Source organism: Capricornis sumatraensis, chromosome 8 (genome assembly GCF_032405125.1).
Source record: "Capricornis sumatraensis isolate serow.1 chromosome 8, serow.2, whole genome shotgun sequence".
NCBI classification, from domain to species: domain Eukaryota; kingdom Metazoa; phylum Chordata; class Mammalia; order Artiodactyla; family Bovidae; genus Capricornis; species Capricornis sumatraensis.
This window is the reverse complement of record NC_091076.1, coordinates 69261219-69282263: the sequence shown is the minus strand read 5'-3', so window position 1 is coordinate 69282263 and position 21045 is coordinate 69261219. Positions and strand designations below refer to the sequence as shown.

Below are 21045 nucleotides of genomic sequence, written 5' to 3'. Positions count from 1 at the left end.
TTGGGCTATGTCATTCATTCAGAAGTTGTGCTCTGTTACACAACCATTCATTCTCTGTTACCCGCTTCTCCTGCCTTCAGTCTTTTCCAGCATCATTGTCTCTTCCAGTGAGTCATCTCTTTGTGTCATGTGGCTAAAGTATTGGAGCTTTGGCATCAGTCCTTCCAATGAATATTCATGGTTGTTTTTCCTTAGGATTGACTGGTTTGATCTCCTTGCTGTCCAAGGGGCTTAAGAGCTACAAACATGGGTATACACATATCCATTTGAATCCTACCTTCCCTTTTTTTTGAGTATATACCCAGAAGTGGAATTGCTGATCATGTTGTAATTCTATTTTTAATTTTTTAGAGGAAATTTCATAGTTTTTCATATTGACTGTGCCATTTGATACTGTCTTTAGCAGTGTGCAGATGTTCCAATTTCGCCACATCCTCACCAGCACTTGGTTTTGTGTGTTTTGATATTATCCAAGTTAATGGGTTTTGATTTGTATTTCCCTAATGATTAGTGATGTTGAGGATCTTTTTATGTGCTTATTGACCATTTGTATATCTTCTCTGAGGTCCTTTGCTCATTTTTGAATTTAGTTATTTTTGTTGTTGTATTTTAGGAGGTCTCTGTATAATTTGGATTAATCCCTTATCAGATACATGATTTGCAGGTTTTCTCCCATTCTGTGGTTCACCTTTTTGCTCTGTGGATAGTGTCTTTTGATGCACAAAATTTTAAAGCTTTCTTGAAGTCCAGTGTATTTTTTTGTAACCTGTACCTTTGGTGTCATATCCAAGATATCATTAACACATTCAATGGCAGGAAGCTTTTGTGCTGTTTTCTTCTAAGTGTTTGATCTATTTTGAGTTACTTTTTGTATATGGGATAGGTAAGGGTCTAATTTCATTCTTTTGCATATGGAGATCATTTTCCCAGTACCATTTGTTGAAAAGACTGACCTTTCTCCTTTAATTGGTCTTGAAACTTTGTCAAAAATCATTTGATCGTATACAAGAAGGTTTATTTCTGGGTTGTCTATTCCATTGGTCTACATGTCTGTCTTCATGCCAGAACCGTGTTGCTTTGATGACTGTTAAGTTTATAGTAAAGTTTTTTTTTTAAGTTTTTAAAATAATGTTTACTTCTTAAAAGTTAACGTGCACAATCGGAAAACAAAAAACATAAGCAAAAAACAAAGTCATTCATAATCACAAGCAGTTTACCATTTGACATGTCCTAGTTCTCGTTTGTGTATAGTCAAGTTTTGAAATCAAGGAATTTGTTATCTTCCAGATTGTGCATCTTTTTCAATATTGTTTTGGCTATTCAGGCAGGGTCCCTTGAGATACATGTGTTTTTCTGTTTTTGCAAAAATATCCTTAGGATTTTTGATAGAGACTGTGTTGACTCTGTAGATCATTTTGTGTAGTATTGACATTTTAACAGGTTAAGTCTCCTAATCCATGAACATGAGTTGTTTCTATTGATTTATGTCTTCTGTTTCAGCAGTGTTTTGTAGTTTTCATGGTACAAGTTTTTCACTGCCTTCATTAATTCCTATGTATTGTATTCTTTTTGACGCTATCTATATAGCTGTTTTTGTAATTTCAGTTTTCTTTTTTGGGAGATTTTTGATTACTGATTCACTCTCTCCTTACCAGTTATAGGTTTATTCAGGTCTTCTGTTTCTTTAGTGATTTAGTCTTTTTTTTTTTTTTAACCATCTTCATCCAATAATGAATTGATCCTATAAAGTCTTGGTAAATTTTGTATTTCTAGAAAATTTTCCATTTCATCTAGGTTATCCAATTTTTTGGCATGCAGTTGTTGATAGTACTCTTTAAATCCTTTTAAGTTCTGTAGAATTAGTAGTAAATGTCCCCATTTTCATTTCTGATTTTAGTACTTTGAGTCTTTTCTCTTGGTTCATTGAGGTGTAAGTTTGTCAATTCTGTTGATCTTTTCGAAGAACCTTGCAGGGGATGCTCTGCAGAAAGAGAGGCAGTGAAACTTCCCTCAGCAAAGCCGAGGGGTCCTGAGGAGGGGTGAGCCTGCTGTCCGCCAACCCAGCCCCTCAGCGAGCAAGAGACAGACAGATGCGACAGGAGTTCCATCTAGGCAGTTCCACTTTATTGCCACAAACTCTTGGTTTATATAGGCAAGCAAGGGGGTTTGCAAGGGACTTGCCATAGTTGCGCCAATCACGTTAAAGGTCAAATCATCATGTGCCTTCATTATAACAGGAGTCTATGGTGCTCACGCACTGTCCACATGCACGGAAATCAAGAGCCAATCAAAAACTTTAACATAGACCACGCCCCTATCTCTTCCGCCAGGCGCCATCTTAGTTTCCAACCACAAAGCTAACCCATCTTTTTTAAGGTTTCCCATTTAGGGCCCCACATCTCCCCCTTTATTTTATTCAAGGCCTCGAGACATTTGTATTGATGTTCTTTAGAGCAAGGCATAAAGCTGTAGGCGGCCAACCTCCAGCCTCGCCAGCCCCTCTCGTGGCTGTGCCTGTCTTAGGTTGCCCTCCTCTGAGGGTCTTACCCGTCATTGGCTATCCAGCCACCTCTTGGGGGCTAGGAGGAATCTCTCTAGATGGTGGGCATCTGGAACTCTTTATCTGTCTCGGTTAATCTCTTGAAGGGCTAAATTAATCCAGGGGTTTTGTGGGTGCCTAACGTGGGGCTCCTTTTCCATGACCTGGGCAAGCATAACTATTTTTTGCTGTAAGCGCCTATTGTGGGCTGTGAGATTTTTTTTACCTTTAACATTACAACAAGCAGAATAACAAAAACAAGCAAATAGAAGGCATTTTTAAACCAGGTAAATGGACTTTGTACCCAGTCCCATAGATCCGTTGCTCCCTTTTTCACCTAAGAGTCTCTTTTAACACTGGAAAAGCTGTCAGACAAAAGCTGGGGTATCTCACGTTGCAGTCTATGTGCGCCGAGACACTCAACGTCTCAGTCGCTCTGGCGTGGAGATCAAGTTGTTGTTGGAGTCACATTATGGCGGATCTCAGGTGTTCGAGCTGGTTTGAAATCCTTGAGCAGAGGCAGTGGATATGTTTATAACCTCAATGGTCTGAGCTTGTTGAACTCTCAGCACGCATCCTGACACTGTTGTACCCCCATGGTTGATGGCATTGTGTGTCGTTAAACCCAGGGTTCAAAGACTAAAAACTGTTGCACAGCTGTGGCAATGACGAAGGTCAGCAAGGAGAGAATAGGTAATCTGACGATCACCAGGAGCAGTGTCCACCAGGGTCGCCACATTGATGATCGGAAAGGGAAGAAAAGATCGCCTCAGGAACATTTTGTTCTTGGGCTCAATATGTGAGTGTCTCTTTAATCTGTGTCAGATTTTGAGATTTGACCTCTCTCTTGTGGTGTAAATTTAAGATTCCTTGCTGGCACCCATATAGGGCTGGGGTCCCTTGGATGTGGTCTCCCCAGATGCCGTCATAGCGGAGAGGGCCTTGGTCATCGCCTCAGTAAGGGCTTCAGTCTGAGCCTGAAGGGCAGTCGAAATAGAGCGGGTCTGATGGCTCTGTATCCCCACGTCTTTGGTGGCTATAATCCATCGCTCCATAGAGCGGTCTTTCTGTCCTGCGCAAGCCAACTTATGGTCTGAGTTCATCCCTTCCCAGACTAATAGCTTAACAAATTGATCTCTCAGGGGCCCCGGAGGGAATTTTCTCTGTATACTCTTTTCCACCCAATCTATGAAGGTGGAGAGGTCTTCATTATTTTTTTGAGTGATGCCCGATACAGGGGGCTCACTGGGGCCCTCTGCAAGCTTTTTCCAGGCGGCCAGGCATATAGACCTTACCTGATCTGTATTAAGGAGCAGGAATGGTGGCCTGTTGAGGTCCTGTAGTCCATTGATCTGCCGTCCCTGACAACATCCCGAAAGTCACCAGGATAGCAGGGTTGGCAGCTTGATTTCTTTCTGCCTGAGCATGACACTCTTCCTTGAGAAAGGCACACCATTTGATATAGGTGTTGCTGGGGAGCACTGCCTTACATAGCATCTTCCAGTCTTGGGTCATACAAGGTTGATGAGCCAGGCCCTGGAGAATAGTTTCTGCCCACAGGGAGTTCGGGCCATCCTCTGCCACTGTCTTTTTGAGCTCTTTTAAATCATTGGCCTCCCAGGGGTACCAGGCTGCTGGCCTATTCCCCCCCAGGTTAACATTTACAGGAAAGGCTTGAGTCAGGCCGGTAAAGGGCAGCGAGGATCCCCAAGGGTCCCTGGGATAGATTCTCCCTTTCCAAGGTGATCTCATTGTCTCTCCCACCCAAGGTGTTCCCAGAACTTCCTCAAATGGGGGAGGCAGGGAGGGGCACAGATCTCTCCCCTGGGCTCCTGCTCTTGGGGCATCAGAGGGGTCCCTATTCTCTTCCACCCCTTTATCATCCCCGAAAGGCTCCCATGGCCCACTATTTGCTCTAGAGTCTTTATTCCCTACAGTCTCTTTTGCTATATTTTGGTCCGACATGACTCGTTTGTCGTCAAACGTTTCCCATTGTTTTTCTGATTTTGAATTGGGGATACCTGTATCAGTGACATGCTCCTTGCTCCGTGGAAAGCAGAGCTTGAGGGCCGAAATGGTCAGACAGAACCCTAAGGGGGCTCCTCACCGTATTGAACCTATTGCTGCCTAGCAAGGGTTTGTACTCGATCCCAAGTGTCCCAAGAGAACAGATTGGCCGAAGCAACCCAGGGGGCTAACCGTACAATGGTCCCCCAGACCTTAATGGCCTGAACATCAGAAATCTCAAGTCCCCTGCTTAAGAGCATATATCTCAGTGCCCTGAGTGCAGGCTCATCAGATTTCCCGGTATTATTTCCCATACTGCCGAGAGAGAATAGAAAGAAAATTCACTGAGGACAACCACCAAAAATCCTACCAGGAGTGGTGGCGGCCAGAAAGTGGGGCTTGTGGTATGCTTTTGAAACTGTTTATGTGCCTGCTTCATTGCACGGAAGTTTTCTTGCTGGGGGCGGGCACCCTAGAGGTTTCTAGCCCATTCCGTGACCCCCTTATCCTGTCACAGGAGTCTTCAAGTGGCAGGCGCCCTAATGGCCTGTAAGTGCCTGACCCGTGCCCACAGGGAAGATTCTAGGCCACGTCCTCAGTTAAGAATGATTAAAGGGGAGTTTCACCCGATCGGGCTCTAGTTACTGAGGCTTACTTGTTGCAGAGCCTTCAAAGTCCGCCAGAGAGTGGCCATAGCCAGAACTTATCACCTTCACAACCGTTCACCTGTGCACTGAAACTCCCGAAAAAGGAGTTAAGGACAGATCAGAAAAGAAGAGGAGAAAGAAAATAAGTCAGAAGAGTTTTTTGCCACTTCCCTCAAAACGGAGGGGTCCCACCTTGAAGTGTGGCTTACCTCAGGAGATACTCCTCTAAAGGGAAGTGCCGTGCTGCGACCAGCCTAGGGTCCTTCGTTGCTCCTTCTTTCAGAGCCGCACGGTGTCACCACCTCCGTCCATCCGCTTCACGCCCCACATCGGGCGCCAGTTTCTGCGGGGGGGGGGTGGGGGGGATGGGGGGGGGAGGGGGCACTCCGCAGAAAGAGAGAGGCAGTGGAACTTCCCTCAGCAAAGCCGTGGAGTCCCGAGGAGAGGTGAGCCTGCTGTCCGCCAACCCAGCTCCTCAGAGAGCAAGAGAAAACCACACGCGACGGGGATTCCCTCTAAGCAGTTCTGCTTTATTGCTACAAACTCTTGGTTTATATAGGCAAGCAAGGGGGTTTTGCGAGGGACTTTCCATAGTTGCACCAATCACGTTAAAGGTCAAGTCGTAATATGCCAGTTGCACCAATCACGTTAAAGGACAAATCATCATGTGCCTTCATTATAACGAGTCTATGGTGCGCTCGAGCTGTCCACGTGCACGGAAATCAAGAGAGCCAATCAAAAACTTTAACATAGACCACGCCCCTATCTTTTCCGCCAGGCGCCATCTTAGTTTCCGACCGCAAAGCTAACCCATCTTTTTTAACGTTTCCCATTTAGGGCCCCACAGAACCTAACTTGATTTCATTGACTTTCCTCTGTTGTTTTTCTATTATTATTTTGTTTTTCTGTGCTGTCATTTTATTATTGCTTTCCTTCTAGCTTTGGGTTTCATTTGTTCTTATTTTTCTATCTAGTTCCTTAAATTGTAAAGTTAGGTTGTTAATTGGAGATTTTTCTTGTTTTTAATGTAAGCATTTATAGCTATAAATTTCCCCTTAGCACTGCTTTCACTGCATCCCATTAGCTTTGATATGTTGTGTTTTCATTTTTTAAGTATTTTCTTTTTTTTTTTTTTTAAGTATCTTCTAATGTCCCTTATGAGTTCAACTTTGAAGCATTGGTTGTTTAAAAATGTACGTTTGATTTCCACAGTTGGGTGAATTTTCCAGTTTTACTTTTCCAGATTTCCAATTTCATTGCATTGTAGTCAGGGAAGATACCTTGTATATATCTCTTTTAATTTACTGAGATGTTATTTGTGGGCTTCCCTGGTGGCTTAGACGGTAAAGAATCTGCCTGCAATGCGGGAGACCTGGGTTTGATCCCTGGATTGAAGATCCCCTGGAGGAGGGCATGCAACCCACTCCAGTATTCTTGCTTGGAGAATCCCCATGGACAGAGGAGCCTGATGGGCTACAACTGAGTGACTAAGCACAGCACAGCAGTGGTGGCTCAGTGGTAAGGAATCAGCCTGCCAAGGCAGGAGATGCAGGTTTGGATCCCTGGGTCGGAAAGATCTCCTTGAGAAAGAAATAGCAACCTACTTTGCCTGGGAAATCTCATGGACAAAGGAGCCTGGCATGCTATACAGTCCATGAGGTTACAAAAAAGTTAGACATGACTTCTGTCTAAACATTTGTGGCCTTACCTATGCTTTAACCTGGAAAATATCCCATGTACACTTGGAGAAGACTGTATTCTGTTGTTGGGTAGAGCGTTTTGTATATGTATATTTGGTTTAATTGGTTTATTATATTGTTTGAGTCCTCTATTTCCTGACTTACTTTCTGTCTGGTTGTTTTCTCCACTATTGTGAGTGGAATATTGAAGTCTCCCAACTATTCCTGTAGAACTATTTCTTCCTTCAATTCTGTCCATTTTTGCTTTATGTATTTTGACGGTCTGTCAGCTGTATAAATGTTTATAATCTGTCTTCTTGCTGTATTGAACCTTGTATTAACTTATGATGTTCTCCTTTCTAGTCATAACTTTTTTTAAAGTCTACTTTGTGTTACATTGGGTTTCCCTGGTGACTCAGATGGTAAAGAATCTGCCTGCAATGCTTGAGACCTAGGTTCGATCTCTGGGTTGGGAAGATCCCCTGGAGAAAGAAATAGCAACCCACTCCCGTATTCTTGGGCTACAATCCCTGGAATCGCAGAGTTGGACACAACTGAGCAACTAACACTTTGACTTTCACTCAGTGTTTTATTAGTCTGGCCTACCCCTTTTGTTTTTTTTAAGCTTACACTCTTTTGACACTGTATGGAATAGTATTTTACCTTCCTTCATCTTCAACCTATTTGTGTCTTTGGATGTCGAATGAGTCTCCTTTAGGCAGCTTATGATTGGATCATGTGTGTTTATCCATTTCGCCAAATCTCTGTTTTTTGATTGGAGGATTTAATCTAATTGCATTTTAAGTAATTACTGATACGAGGGGACTTACTGTTGTCATCGTGCTGTTTGTTCTCTGTATGCTCTGTAGCTTTTTTGCATTTACTACATTACTGTCTTCCTTTGTGTTTTCTTTTTGTAGTGAAATGTTTAAACTTCTTTCTTGTTTCCTGTTTGTATATTCTGTGGCTATTTTCTTTGTGGTTACCAGAGGGATTACATTTAATACCCTAATGTTATAATAATTACTTGATATAAAACTCTCTCAATTTTGACAAATGCACAGATTCATGTAATCATCACCATCGTCAAGATACAGGAAGTTTCATTACCTTCCAAAATTCTCTTGTACCGCTTTGGCCATGAGGGGAGGTGGTGGCAAATTTTGAGAGGACATCTGTTGTCTTGCAGAGGAGAGGCCTCTGAATTATCTTCAAACAAGCATGGGGAGTACTTGCTCTTAGTAAGCAGTAATGGGCCACTCCTGTAGACTTAGAGGGTTCAGAAGGATTTGGAGATAAAAGATTTGGGGGAGCACCAACCCAGATGTTTCCATTACCCCTGTCAGAGTCTTACTGTTCTTTGTCAAACACAGCTCTGAACTTGGCATACCAGGCCTGCCTTGTTTGGAAGTTTAACTTTTGGAGCCCAGCAACTGTTCTGGTCTAGATTTCTTTGCCTTCCTCTTGGAGAAGAGACGAGGACATCTTTGTGTACTTTCAGAGAGGCCTTCTGGCTTTCATACTTAGATTCCAGTTAGCAGTCAATTACCTTTTTGTTATCTTTTCTTGCAGAACTCAAATAGTTTAGTAATATTCTTCAAAATCAGTTGTTTTCAAGGTTACTTTTTCTCCTACATTGCCACTTTAAATTCGCATCTTAGCACCTGCTCCATCTGCCTTGAGAGCCTAGTGCAGGATGTTCATTAAGACGTTCCTTTGGGATCAACACCTGTGAGGAGGGAAAATTGGGCAGATGCAAAATTCATGGTGCAGTGCAGGCCTGGCACTCCCCTTTGGGGAGCTTTGGCACTAGAATGGGCCCTTTTGAGTTTCCCAGAACCGCGCTGAGGTGTTCAGGCCTCTGTATTGCCATAGCAGTTAGTTGGATTAGTCAGTATAGGGAGAGTATCATCTGGGCAGCATCATTAGAGAGTGAGGTGAGGCAAGCAAGCCCTGTGGGACTGACAGTTAAGTCCTTCTTGAAGGGGGCGCTGAGCAGTGCCTCATCATCTACCAAAAACTCCGCTGTACCCACAAGGAGTGAAGAGTTTGTTTTTGTTTTTTTAGTATCATTAACCCATGGATTTAAATATGTGCAGATTTAGCAGAATTTCCATTGACTTAAATATGTATGGGATGATGCAAAAATGTTTGTAAATATACAGCTCAATAAGTGTTTGCCAAGTAAACACACCAGTGTAACCGCTCCACAGATCAGGAACTGAAACAATGCTAGCAATCCAGGGCTTCCTCCTTCCCCCGCCGTTTCCTTCTGCTCCTTACTTGCTCTTTCCAAGGGTCTCTATTATCCTGATTTGAATTTAACATATTTTTGAATTTGTGTAACATTCATCCATAAGGGATCTTTTGTTTTGATTTCTTTCAATATTTGTGAATTTAAGCTTATAATTGTAAGTCATTTATTCCCTTTGCTATAGAGTTTTTCTTTGTTTGAAGATACCCTTTTTAAAAACCATTTCTGTTGTTGATAGACATTTGGAGTGTTTCCAGTTTTTGGAAATTACGAAATCATGGCTATAAATGTTGCTGAACATACCTTTTGATGGACATAGGTACACAGTTCTGTTGGGTATATACCTATTGAAGTTATTGAGTACACTTGGTCTCTGTATCCATGGGTTCCACGTTTGTGGATTCAACCAATGCAGATAATTTTTGGGGGGGAAAATTCCAGAAAGTTCCAAAAAGCAAAACTTGAATTTGCCAAGCAACTGGCAACTATTTACATAGCATTGCATTGTTTTTACATGGCATTTATATCATATTAAGTATTATAAATAATCTAGAGATGATTTAAAGTATACGTAAGGATGTGCAAAGTTACCTGGGCTTCCCTGGTGGCTCAGTGGTAAAGAATCTGCCTGAAGTACAGGAGTCCTGCAGGAGATGAGGGTCCAATCCCTGGGTTGGGAAGATCTCCTGGAGTGGGAAATGGCCACCCACTCTAGTATTCTTGCCTGGAGAATCCCATGGACAAAGGAGCCTGGTAGGCCACAGTCCATGGGGTTGGAAAGACTGATGCGATTGGGTGACTAAACAACAGCAAAGGATATGCATAGGTTATGTGCAAGTAGTGTGTTTTATATAAGGGATTTGAGCATCACAGATTTTTGTGTCCTCTGGACTCCCAAACCAGTGTCCTGTAGATTTGGACAGATGACTGTATATATATATGTTCCATTTTAGTAGAAAGAATGAAATTTCAGTCTTTCAAAGTAATTACTGATTTACACTCATACATTTAAAGTACAAAAGTTCCAGTTGCTGTGGTTTTCCCTGTTTATTTAGGATGTTACCTTCTTGGCTGTATAATTAAGAACTGGTTGTACTTAAGAGGGTTCCTCTTTCTTTTAGAAGGTTCTATACTCTTAATTTTTTGTCTTCTGAAGCTGTGAGATTTTGAATTTCTATTCTGCTTTTCAGAAGTTCTGGCTGAGGTTTTTTACCCTTTTCCACCCAGTTATGCATTTGAGACTCCCTCATGTTTTCAGTTTTGTCACTCCAGCTCTCAGTGACAACCAAAATCTCTGATGGTTCCTCTTTCTTTCCTTCCACAGAGGTACTTGCTTGGAAAAGGCATATTTCTGAGTCTCTCTCTCTTTTTTTTTTTTTGGCCCAGATTCTGCAAATGCCCCAGTGGGAGGTGGTGGGGGGCTGTGGAAACAGCTGCAAAAGATCACCTTACCTCCACATAGTTCACCGTTTTTGTTTTTTTTTTGAAGCTTAGCCTCTCTAACCTCATTCCTTCAGTAGCTCTCTAAAATCTTGAAACAGTTGATATTTTAATCTTTTTTGTGTGTGAGTTAGGGGTAGGTAGGGGTTATTTTGCTGTGAAGTACTCTACCTTAAATGGAAACAGAAGTATGAATTAAAACATAATTGATTTTTAAATAATTTAAAATTGTTGTTCTTAGTGTTCAAATTATTCCCTTTTTGACCAGTGGGAGCCTTCTCAAAATACATTCCTGAGTCTTTTTTGACTCTACCTTTTGATAGCTTTCTTTGGCAGCTTTCTTACTATCTGGTATGACAAGGTATTCCAGGTTTACCATGTACCTTTTTGCTTTGGATGTGGAATCAGCTGTTTTCTGAGGGGGTCCCGATTCCTTTGATCAGGAAATGGTATCTCAAGATCGTTACTGCAGGGTCAAACATTGTTTCTAGGCATTTTCAGCAAACAAAGGTAGAAAGACATATTTCATTTTCTTCATACAAGATAAACTATAGTAAGAATTGATATATCAATAGATACTTTCAATTCCAGTTCAAGACTACAGGGTTTTTACTTTACTATTCCTCTCCCATGCTGAGAGTCTCAGTTTTTAATAACACCAGTAGTGATAGAATTAAAATATCACCTAATCACTCATTTCCTTGATCCCACAATATGTACAGAATCAAGATTTATCTTCATTTTCTTTGTCCCAAGAGTATATTCCGTTATGAATGTATAGTCAGCCTAGTATGATTTAAAATAACTTAGAGTAGTTCTTCTGTTCATGATTATGCCAATAAAAGCTTAGATATGAATTTCAGTTCATTTGGTTTTTATTCTTTTATTTTTTAGTATTTAAATTTTATGTTTACATAAATTACATAATTTAAAAATAAAATGTACAAAACCCAGGGAATGTAGGTTTTGTCCTTGTCACCTTTATTTTCTTCCGTTTCCTAAAGATAACCACTTAAAAGCTTTTGTATTTTATCTTTCAGTTATTGTATGTGTGAAGATTTGTGTGTGTGTGTTTATTTCTCCTCCTCCTTCCTAGATGAATTTTCTTCATCCTGTTTTTTCAACTTAAAGATATATCCTGGAGACTGTTCCATAGTTTGATGAATTTTGACTCATTTTTGTCATTTTTTAAATGTTTTGTTTATATAAGTCTTTTATTTACGTCATTTAAATTCTGTGGTCTATGTTATTTGCTCTCTCAGCATATATTTTGGTGTTTCAGGAGGTTTGTGTATTAGGGTTCAGTCAGGGAAGCCGATTGTGTGATGGGGTAAGCGACTTACTTTGGAAATTAGACCATGTACAATTTTGAGAGGACTTGTGAGGTGAAAATCTAGAAGGAGGAGTTGGAAGATCAGAGAAAAGGAGTCACTAACCAGATCCTCTACATCAGTGGCAATGGATAGACCAGTTGGAGATTTTAGGGAAATCTGAGAAGCCGCTGCAGTGGGACTGTGTGGGAGAAACTTAAGGTGAGCCACATGGAAAGCTCTTGGCTGTGTTTCATCACCCACTGTGTAGATTTTCACCTAAGCATCTGGTGCTAGGCTTGTGCCACTGCTCACCCAAGACAAACCAGCAATTTTTTTTTCTGTTGGTTATTTTTATATTGATGTCTTTGTATAGTACTCTAATTTCCTCCCTTTTTTGGGAGGGGAAGTTGTTAAACAGTGGTTTTCTTCTATAAGCAGTATTGAAATTAGCTAGTAACCTATTCTCATCTCCTTCTCAGCCAGCATTTGGTTTAAAATAATGTCCTTTTACTCTTAGTACCATAAGGCAGTCCATATACCAAGAGTATCCTTTTTTGTGTATTCTCACTGCCCTTTCCCAATTTTGATAACTGTACCATATCTATACTGTCATTACATTTAGCAGTTACATAGTGTGTTTTCTCCTTTATTATCATTATTTATTTTCAGTTCTTTTAGTGAATATATATTTAATGGTCCCTCATAGTGTAGATGTGTCTTCTGTTATTTTGGTTGACTGAAGCATATTGTCTAGTAGGTTTCTCAGGATAGGCTCAAGGGAACAATATTTTCTGGTTTCATGCAATTCATAACAGTTTGATTATCACCATTTTACTTGGAAGTCAGTTTGCCTGCGTGTAAAATCCTTGGCTTACTTTATCTTCTCTTGAGAATCTTAAAATGTTATTTCATTTTTTCATTAGCATATAGTATTGTCAAAGTCTGAGGACAGTGTGATTTTTGTTTTTTGTGTAAGTGACTTTCTCTTTCTGCTTAAATGTTCAAAGGATTTTTTTTTTTTCATTTGTTTGTTTCTTATTCACAGAAGATCAAGTTTTACTAAAATATGACCTGGTATTGGTCATTCTGAATTAGTTTTTCCATGTATGTGGTGTGCCCTTTATATAGTTTGAAATATTTAAATAAATTATCAGCAAACTTTGCTTGAATTCATTTGTAATATCCATTCTGTGCCATTGACTTCGTTTCCTTCTTTGAGGACTCCTGTTATACATATGTTGGATCTTGTTTGCCTGTTTTCTCTGCCACTTTATTGTAAATCCCCATCTCATTTTCCTTCTTATTTTTTTGAATATTGGAATTTTCCTCCTGTTTACCTTTTTCTCTTAAAGCATTATATTTTCTTTTATTTACTCTTTAATATCTCTGGTTAGTCTTCACTTCTGAAATGATTTTTTTTCTAATTCTTTCCTGAATTTTGTCAACTTATTTGTAATTCTAATGTATTTCATATCTTTAGTCATTTAAAAACTTCTCTTGGCTCATTTTGAATTAATAATTTACAGTTTCATCTGTTGGTGAACATATCTTTTTGGCATGTTTTCATTTTCTGTAGTAATGCTATTCTGTCTCTTATTCCTTTTTTCTCAAAATAGTTTCACATATGACTTGACTACAGTGTTTTCTGTTGCTCATTTTTATGTGAAATTAATTTTCCTAAGTTGTTAGGAGAGAAATGTGGGCCAGTATAGCTTTCTCTCTTCATGGCTCTGGAGTGCTTTTATTGCTTTAATGAAATTAAACAAATACATCATCTCATTGTTTGTAAGCTCTCTTGGCTTTCTTCTCTTTTCTACCTTTGATTGGGATCCTTTTCCTTTGCCCCTGTTGTTCTTATTGTTTTCAATTTGGAGTATATCTCAGCAATTTCTTCTCAATGTGGTCTTCATCCTGGAAGGGGGTGTTTCTTTAGCTGGTTAGTTTAGAACTATGCTGTTCAGTGAGTACAACGGCTACTTAATGTTAAGTTTAAGTAGAATAAATTTAAATAATATTAAACATTTGATTCCTTATTTGCATTAGCCATGTAGCAGATGCTTAAACTTAGTAGCCATATGTGGCTAGTGACTACTGTAATGAGCATTATTAATACAGTGTAATAGCCTCACCACAGAAAGTTCTGTTAGACAGTGATGGTTTAAAGTGTGCTTTCTTCTTTTCAAAGTTTGTTACAGACATTTTGCAGACAAGAGCCAATTGCTGTGTGCAAAAACCTCCCTGTGTTTCAGCTAAGCTCTAAACTTGTCCTGCTGTACATCTCATTGAGGATGTAATACAATTTTGGGATTTTCCTCTTGTCAGTTCAGTTCAGTCGCTCAGTCATGTCTGACTCTTTGTGACCCCATGAACCGCAGCACGCCAGGCCTCCCTGTCCATCACCAACTCCTGGAGCCTACCCAAACTCATGTCCATTGAGTCGGTGATGCCATCCAACCTTCTCATCCTCTGTCGTCCCCTTCTCCTCCTGCACTCAATCTTTCCCAGCATCAGGGTCTTTTCAAATGAGTCAGCTCTTTGCATCAGATGGCCAAAGTATTGGAGTTTCAGCTTCAGCATCAGTCCTTCCAATGAGTATTCAGGACTGATTTCCTTTAGCATGGTCTGGTTGGATCTCCTTGCAGCCCAAGGGACTCTCAAGAGTCTTCTCCAACACCACAATTCAAAAGCATCAATTCTTCGGTGCTCAGCTTTCTTTACAGTGCAACTCTCACATCCATACATGACTACTGGAAAAACCATAGCCTTGACTAGATGGACCTTTTTTTGGCAAAGTAGTATCTCTGATTTTTAATATGCTATCTAGGTTGGCCATAACTTTTCTTCCAAGGAGCAAACGTCTTTTAATTTCATGGCTGCAGTCACCATCCACAGATTTTGGAGCCCAAGAAAATAAAGTCTGTCACTATTTCCCTATCTATTTGCCATGAAGTGATAGGACCAGATGCCATGATCTTAGTTTTCTGAATGTTGAGCTTTAAAGCCAACTTTTTCACTCTTCTCTTTCACTTTCATCAAGAGACTCTTTATTTCTTCACTTTCTGCCATAAGGGTGGTGTCATCTGCATATTGATATTTCTCTCAGCAGTCTTGATTCCAGCTTGTGCTCCATCCAGTCCAGTATTTCTCATGATGCACTCTGCATATACGTTAAATAAGCAGGGTGACAGTATACAGCCTTAATATACTCCTTTCCCTATTTGGAACCAGTCTGTTGTTTCATGTCCAGTTGTAAGTAGTGCTTCTTGACTGGAACAGATTTCTCAGTAGGCAGGTCAGGTGGTCTGGTATTCCTATCTCTTGAAGAATTTTCCGCAGTTTGTTGTGATCCACACAGTCAAAGGCTTTGGCATAGTCAATACAGCAGAAGTACATGTTTTTCTGGAACTCTCTTGCTGCCTCGATGATCCAATGGATGTTTTTCAATTTGATCTCTGGTTCCTCTGCCTTTTCTAAATCCAGCTTGAACGTCTGGAAGTTCACGGTTCACGTGCTGTTGAAGCCTCACTTTGAGAATTTTGAGCATTACTTTGCTTGCATGTGAGATGAGTGGAATTGTGCAGTAGTTTGAGCATTCTTTGGCATTGCCTTTCTTTAGGATTGGGATGAAAACTGACCTTTTCCAGTCCTGTGGCCACTGCTGAGTTTTCCAAATTTGCTGGCATATTGAGTGTAGCACTTTCACATCGTCATCTTTTAGGATTTGAAATAGCTCAACTGGAATTCCATCACCTCCACTAGCTTTGTTCATAGGGATGCTTCCTAAGGCCCCTTGACTTTGCATTCCAGGATGTCTGGCTCTAGGTGAGTGATCACACCAATGTGATTATCTGGGTTGTGAAGATCTTTTTTGTATAGTTCTTCTGTGTGTTCTTGCCACCTTTTCTTAATATCTTCTGCTTCTGTTAGGCCCATACCATTTCTGTCCTTTATTGTGCCCATCTTTGCATGCAATATTCCCTCAGTATCTCTAATTTTCTTGATGAGATCTCTAGTTTCCCGTTCTGTTGTTTTCCTCTATTTCTTTGCATTGATCGCTGAGGAAGGCTTTCTTATTTCTCCTTGCTCTTTGGAACTCTGCATTCAAATGGGTATATCTTTCTTTTCTGCCTAGAGAAGTTCCTTTAGCACTTGTTGTAAAGCTGATTTGGTGGTGCTGAATTCTCTTAACTTTTGCTTGTCTGGAAAGGTTTTGATTTCTCCATCAAATCTGAAGGAGAGTCTGGTTGGGTAGAGTATTCTTGGTTGTAGGTTCTTCCCTTTCACCACTTTCAATATATGGTGCCATTCCCTTCTGGCTTGTTGAAAAATTGGGTGATAACCTGATGGTAGTTCCCTTGTATGTTATTTGTTGTTTTTCCCTTGTTGGTTTTAATATTATCTTTACTTTTAATTTTTTGTCAGTTTGATTACTATGCGTCTTCATGTGTTCCTCCTTGGCATTATCCTGACTGCAACTTTCTGTGCTTCCTGAACTTAGCTGACTATTTCCTTTCCCATGTTAGGGAAATTTTCAGCTATTATCTCTTCAAACATTATTTAGTATTTCTTTACTGTCAAGTTAGTCAAATTATTAACTAAGGAAATTTGGACATGCTACTTGGTCTCTTTCCACTTTTTGTTGCACCATTTTAAAAAGGAGGAAGCTGGACTCAGGTTTGTTTTTTCACGGAGGAACTTCATCAGTGTTCTCTGTTAGTGTTAGCAGGATTTAATATTTAAACAGTACATACATTTGTGATGCTTTCAATACAGAATGCTGCTCTTAAACTGAGTAGAAATAAACTTCTTTGTAGTGCAAATTGGTTCATTCTCAGATAAGTGTGGTCCCCTTAAAGGATATTTTCTTCCATGAGATCTATCTTTTTGTCATTCTGTTACTCCCTCAACTTTGTACCTGAGGGTGATTATCTTACCTGAGTCAGTTTTACTATGTATATTGTAGGCTATACAGTTTGTTTTGTTTTCTGAACATTCTGGAGTTATTTGCCATTATTGACTAGAGGTCTAAGGCATAGATTTTCTTGATCTATTGATTTTTTAATGCTTGAGTTCAATATATAAGGGAAAAGACTGTTTGCATTTTCTTGCAGACATTTTTCTCTAAAATAATTTTTAGCTTCAGTGAAGTAGCTCTATTTCTGTGAGTCATCATTCTGTCTTATATAGTGCTGGGTAAAGGTTTAATTTTGTAGATAAAGATTTATGACTTAAAGCTGAAAAAATTGAAATTTCTTCAGAATTTTAGATTTGCTATAAATTTCTTTATATATTGAAAATTGGAGTTTAATCTACAAATATATGTAATTGTGCTTGATAAAATGTTCCTAAAAATCTCATGATTTTTCAATGAGAAATAGATTTCTCATTAGCTATTTTAAAATGTAAGTTTACGTGTTTTTTTGGTTTGTTTGTTTCCTCAGCTTCCAATAAAAACAGGACAGCAGAACACACATACCAAAGTCAGCACTGAGCACAACAAGGAATGTCTTATCAATATTTCCAAATACAAGTTTTCTTTGGTTATAAGTGGCCTCACCACTATCTTAAAGAATGTTAACAATATGGTGAGTATTTGCTTTACTGTTTTATGGGGGAATTTGGTTTGTTTTCTATTTTAAAATTTGGAGCAACATATTTTGAAGTATGTAAAGTCATTTTCTGTGGACTCTGGATGTAAAGATTTGTCTTTAACTTGTGGATAAGTGCAGATAACCTTTTAACTTTCTTTTTAGATTTTTAATTCTTTTGTTTTAGATACTTGTCTTATTTGTGACTCTATCTACTGTTCGATTTTTCTGAAATTAGAATTTCATACAGATTTTGTCATATATGAGTTGACTATAATAATCTACTTAAATCTTTTCCTTAGCTTGTCATTTGAATATTTACATATCAGATTGTCCTAGTCCAAAGGAGTTGGTAAATAAAATATGACTTTGTAGTCCTAAAATGTGAAGTTGCTTTTGTGAAGATACTGTTTATTTCCTTCCTCCTGTAACCTGTGGCAGATTCCATTGTAGAGAGTCTGTGTTGAAACAGTTTTCCTTAGATACCAGTTTCATCAAGTATTTCCACTGTCAAAAGCTCATAATTGCTTCTTTTATTCCTTGTTTTATAAAATTTGTTTACATTCCCTAGACTTCAGCATACTCCTGCTGTTTTCTCTGTGTCCCTTTGAACATACTATCAATATTTTTCCTGTCCTGTCAGGTGGTTCTTTCCTCTGTGTCAGTTCCTATCTAAAATCTGCTTCATGCTCAGTTCAGAACAGCCGATCTGGATATATCTTGATTAACTCCCAAACTGCTCAGCTTGTTTTGAGCACTTAAAACCACAATTTTTATTGTTTGTATTGAGCAATGAAACTGATTTTTGGTTGTAGATTGTGAAAATCAGTAAGTACCATTTTCATAGTCATATCATGTTTGGTGTGTTTTCTTTCTAAAAAGTTGATTAGAAGCTATCCCAGAGTTACAAAATTGGTAAACTGGAGGTGTGGTCAGTCCTTTGCTTTACAAAGATATTTTCTCTTTATGGAAAAAAAAATAAGATTTTCTGAAAAAAGCAGAACTTATAAACTTGTATAGTGCTTTATAGAAATACATTTAAGATTTTATGAAGCTATTCTATTACACAGTGTGTGGGTCATAGTGACAGGATTTTGCTTATAGAAATAAGTGGACATGTTTCCAGTCAGATTGAAAATGTTTTGGTATTTGGACCCTTCTTTTAAAAATGAAAACAGTATTGCGATATTGGCATTCATTTCGTGCTTATTGAGTAAATTAAATTGTGGAAGCCATAATCTCTTGTTGGTAAATAGCATAGTGAATGCTTAAGACTTACTGTAATTGATGTTACAGCATTTTGTTGCTATTAGAGTTTAGGCTTTGATTTTTTTGATTATTTTGTGGCATCAAAGTATGGTTAAATGTTTAACATTCTAGTAAAGATCTATATATCTAAATCCTATATATTTAAAAAACATTGCTCAAACCTGCTGCTGCTGCTAAGTCGCTTCAGTCCTAAATTGTACTTAAAAACTAGCAGAACATGGGACTTTCCTAATGTTACCATTTCTTTAATGGTGTTCATTTCAAAGTACATTTACTACATATTTTAAAAGTATAAATTAGAGTATCTTTTACTGTGGCAGACTAATGGCAGATTGTAGTAAATTCCAGCATTTTTGTTTGCCTGAGAATTAATTTTGTGTGAGCATTAGAATAAAATCAGAAATAATAGATTTAAATATAGTATAATCTGGGAGATAAAATAGCACACTGTTGATTTTCTTGATCCTTAGTCCCTCATTTTTCAGATGTGTGCTGATTTGTAGTGGGGAGTAATAACCAACTTTTATGTTCTGAATATCTTTTCTTTTAGAGAATATTTGGAGAAGCTGCTGAAAAAAATTTATATCTCTCTCAGTTGATTATATTGGATACACTGGAAAAATGTCTTGCTGGAGTAAGTGAAACTGTTCTTGAATAGGCATGTTTTATGAATTCAGTTTTGAGAATGATCTGATGTACTGAGTGAAGCATAGATGTGGACAAGAAGAGTCATGGAGTAAAACATGAAAATGAGTTTTGTTTGCAGAGCAGACAGGGTAGCATAGAGAAGTTTTCAAGAAAAAATTATATTCTCTTCTTTTGTAAATTAAATGTTAAGATTACTTATAAGTAATAAAGTTTATATTTATAAAGTTAAGTTGGAGTCATATCTCAGGTTTTTTAGAAAAAAATTTATAGAAAAGTCACTATTTCATTTAATTAATTTCTCCAGTGGTTAGGCCTGTGGCATTGCTTGGCTGTCAAAAAATGTGATGTTAAAGACCACGAGAATCTTATTTCCCCTGTATGAATCTGATTTTAATATTTTACTTTTCAAATTTATGATAAAGAGAACTTAAATTTAAGCTGTTATATTGCTGATAGATCCTACCTTAAAAACACTTTTTATGTCAGTATGAACATATAAAATAGATACATGGAGGAGTGTGTGGGTGTGTTAGTCACTCAGTCGTGTCCGACTGTTTGTGACCACACAGACTGTAGGCCACCAGGCACCTCTGTCCATGGAATTCTCCTTGCAAGAATACTGGAATGGGGTGCCACTCCCTTCTCCAAGAGATCGTCCCAGTCCAGGGACTGAATCCTGGTCTCTTGCTTGGTAGGCAGATTCTTTACCATCTGAGCCGCCAGGGAAGACCATGTGGAGGAATCGTTGAGCACAAAACAGCTGTTTCTCATATCTCCTCTGAATAGTTACCTCAGAGTTTTCAACCATGACTTAATCAGAATTTTTTCAAGAAGATTGGTTGTATAGAGCACAGTGTTTCTATATTTCAACATCTTTAACTCTTCCTGGAAAATAGTAGAAGTTTATATAAATATATAAATTTTATATTTATTTTTAGAATTATTTTATATTTATTCATATTAAATTTTATATTAATACTTTAATACCTCCATTTTAAAGATCTGTCTCTTCAATATGTATTGGGGTTAACTTATTTCTTAGAAGATTATAATCTCCCTTCCTTTGAGCTATCTTTTGCTTTTATTCTAAATTGCTTCTCTCTTTCACATGTTAAAGTTGTTCTCTATGGTAAACCTAGATAAGAAAGGACTTTGACATATGAGCACTTGATCCGTTGAGAAGAGAGAAAACAGTCACAGGTGTTTAAGGAACGTGTAGGATAGGGAGTTAAGACAATACATACTCTTCATACAGCGATGGATCCTTAGGGAAGAGAACTATTTCAGACGATAGGCCGCAAAACCTAAGCATGGTGTTTTAAATTCTTTTATTGATCCTTATCCATATTCCTAAATTGTGAGACAGTGCTTATAAATTTTCTACTTAAATTGGGGGTGAGCTAATTTCGTTTTAGCTTTGTGTTGTCTCTTAATTTGTGATGAGCTGTCATTCATTTGTAAAATGGGGTGGAAGAGCAGAAAACTTGTTAAATGTTTAATAGAATGATGAAAGTTTGAAGGTACATGATTATTTTTTTTTAACTTCTCTTGAATCCATTTTTTGTAGTGATCTTACTACTTTGTAGTTACCAATACATCTATGACACCCATGTTTGAATGCAAGTAGGCTGGTTTGTTGCCTCTTCAGTTCTACATCTTTT

At 38.6% G+C, this 21045-nt stretch overlaps 1 protein-coding gene across 2 annotated transcripts in view; it reads left to right on the top strand.

The window, feature by feature from the left end:
* NF1 (neurofibromin 1) overlaps window positions 1-21045 on the top strand; it is a 248098-nt gene that overhangs the window by 38247 nt on the left and 188806 nt on the right. For both annotated transcript variants that reach the window (XM_068978214.1, XM_068978213.1), the window contains exons 2-3: window positions 17321-17464; window positions 19287-19370. In XM_068978214.1, the coding sequence (XP_068834315.1) occupies window positions 17321-17464; window positions 19287-19370 (228 nt within the window). The remainder of the gene's footprint in view (window positions 1-17320; window positions 17465-19286; window positions 19371-21045) is intronic.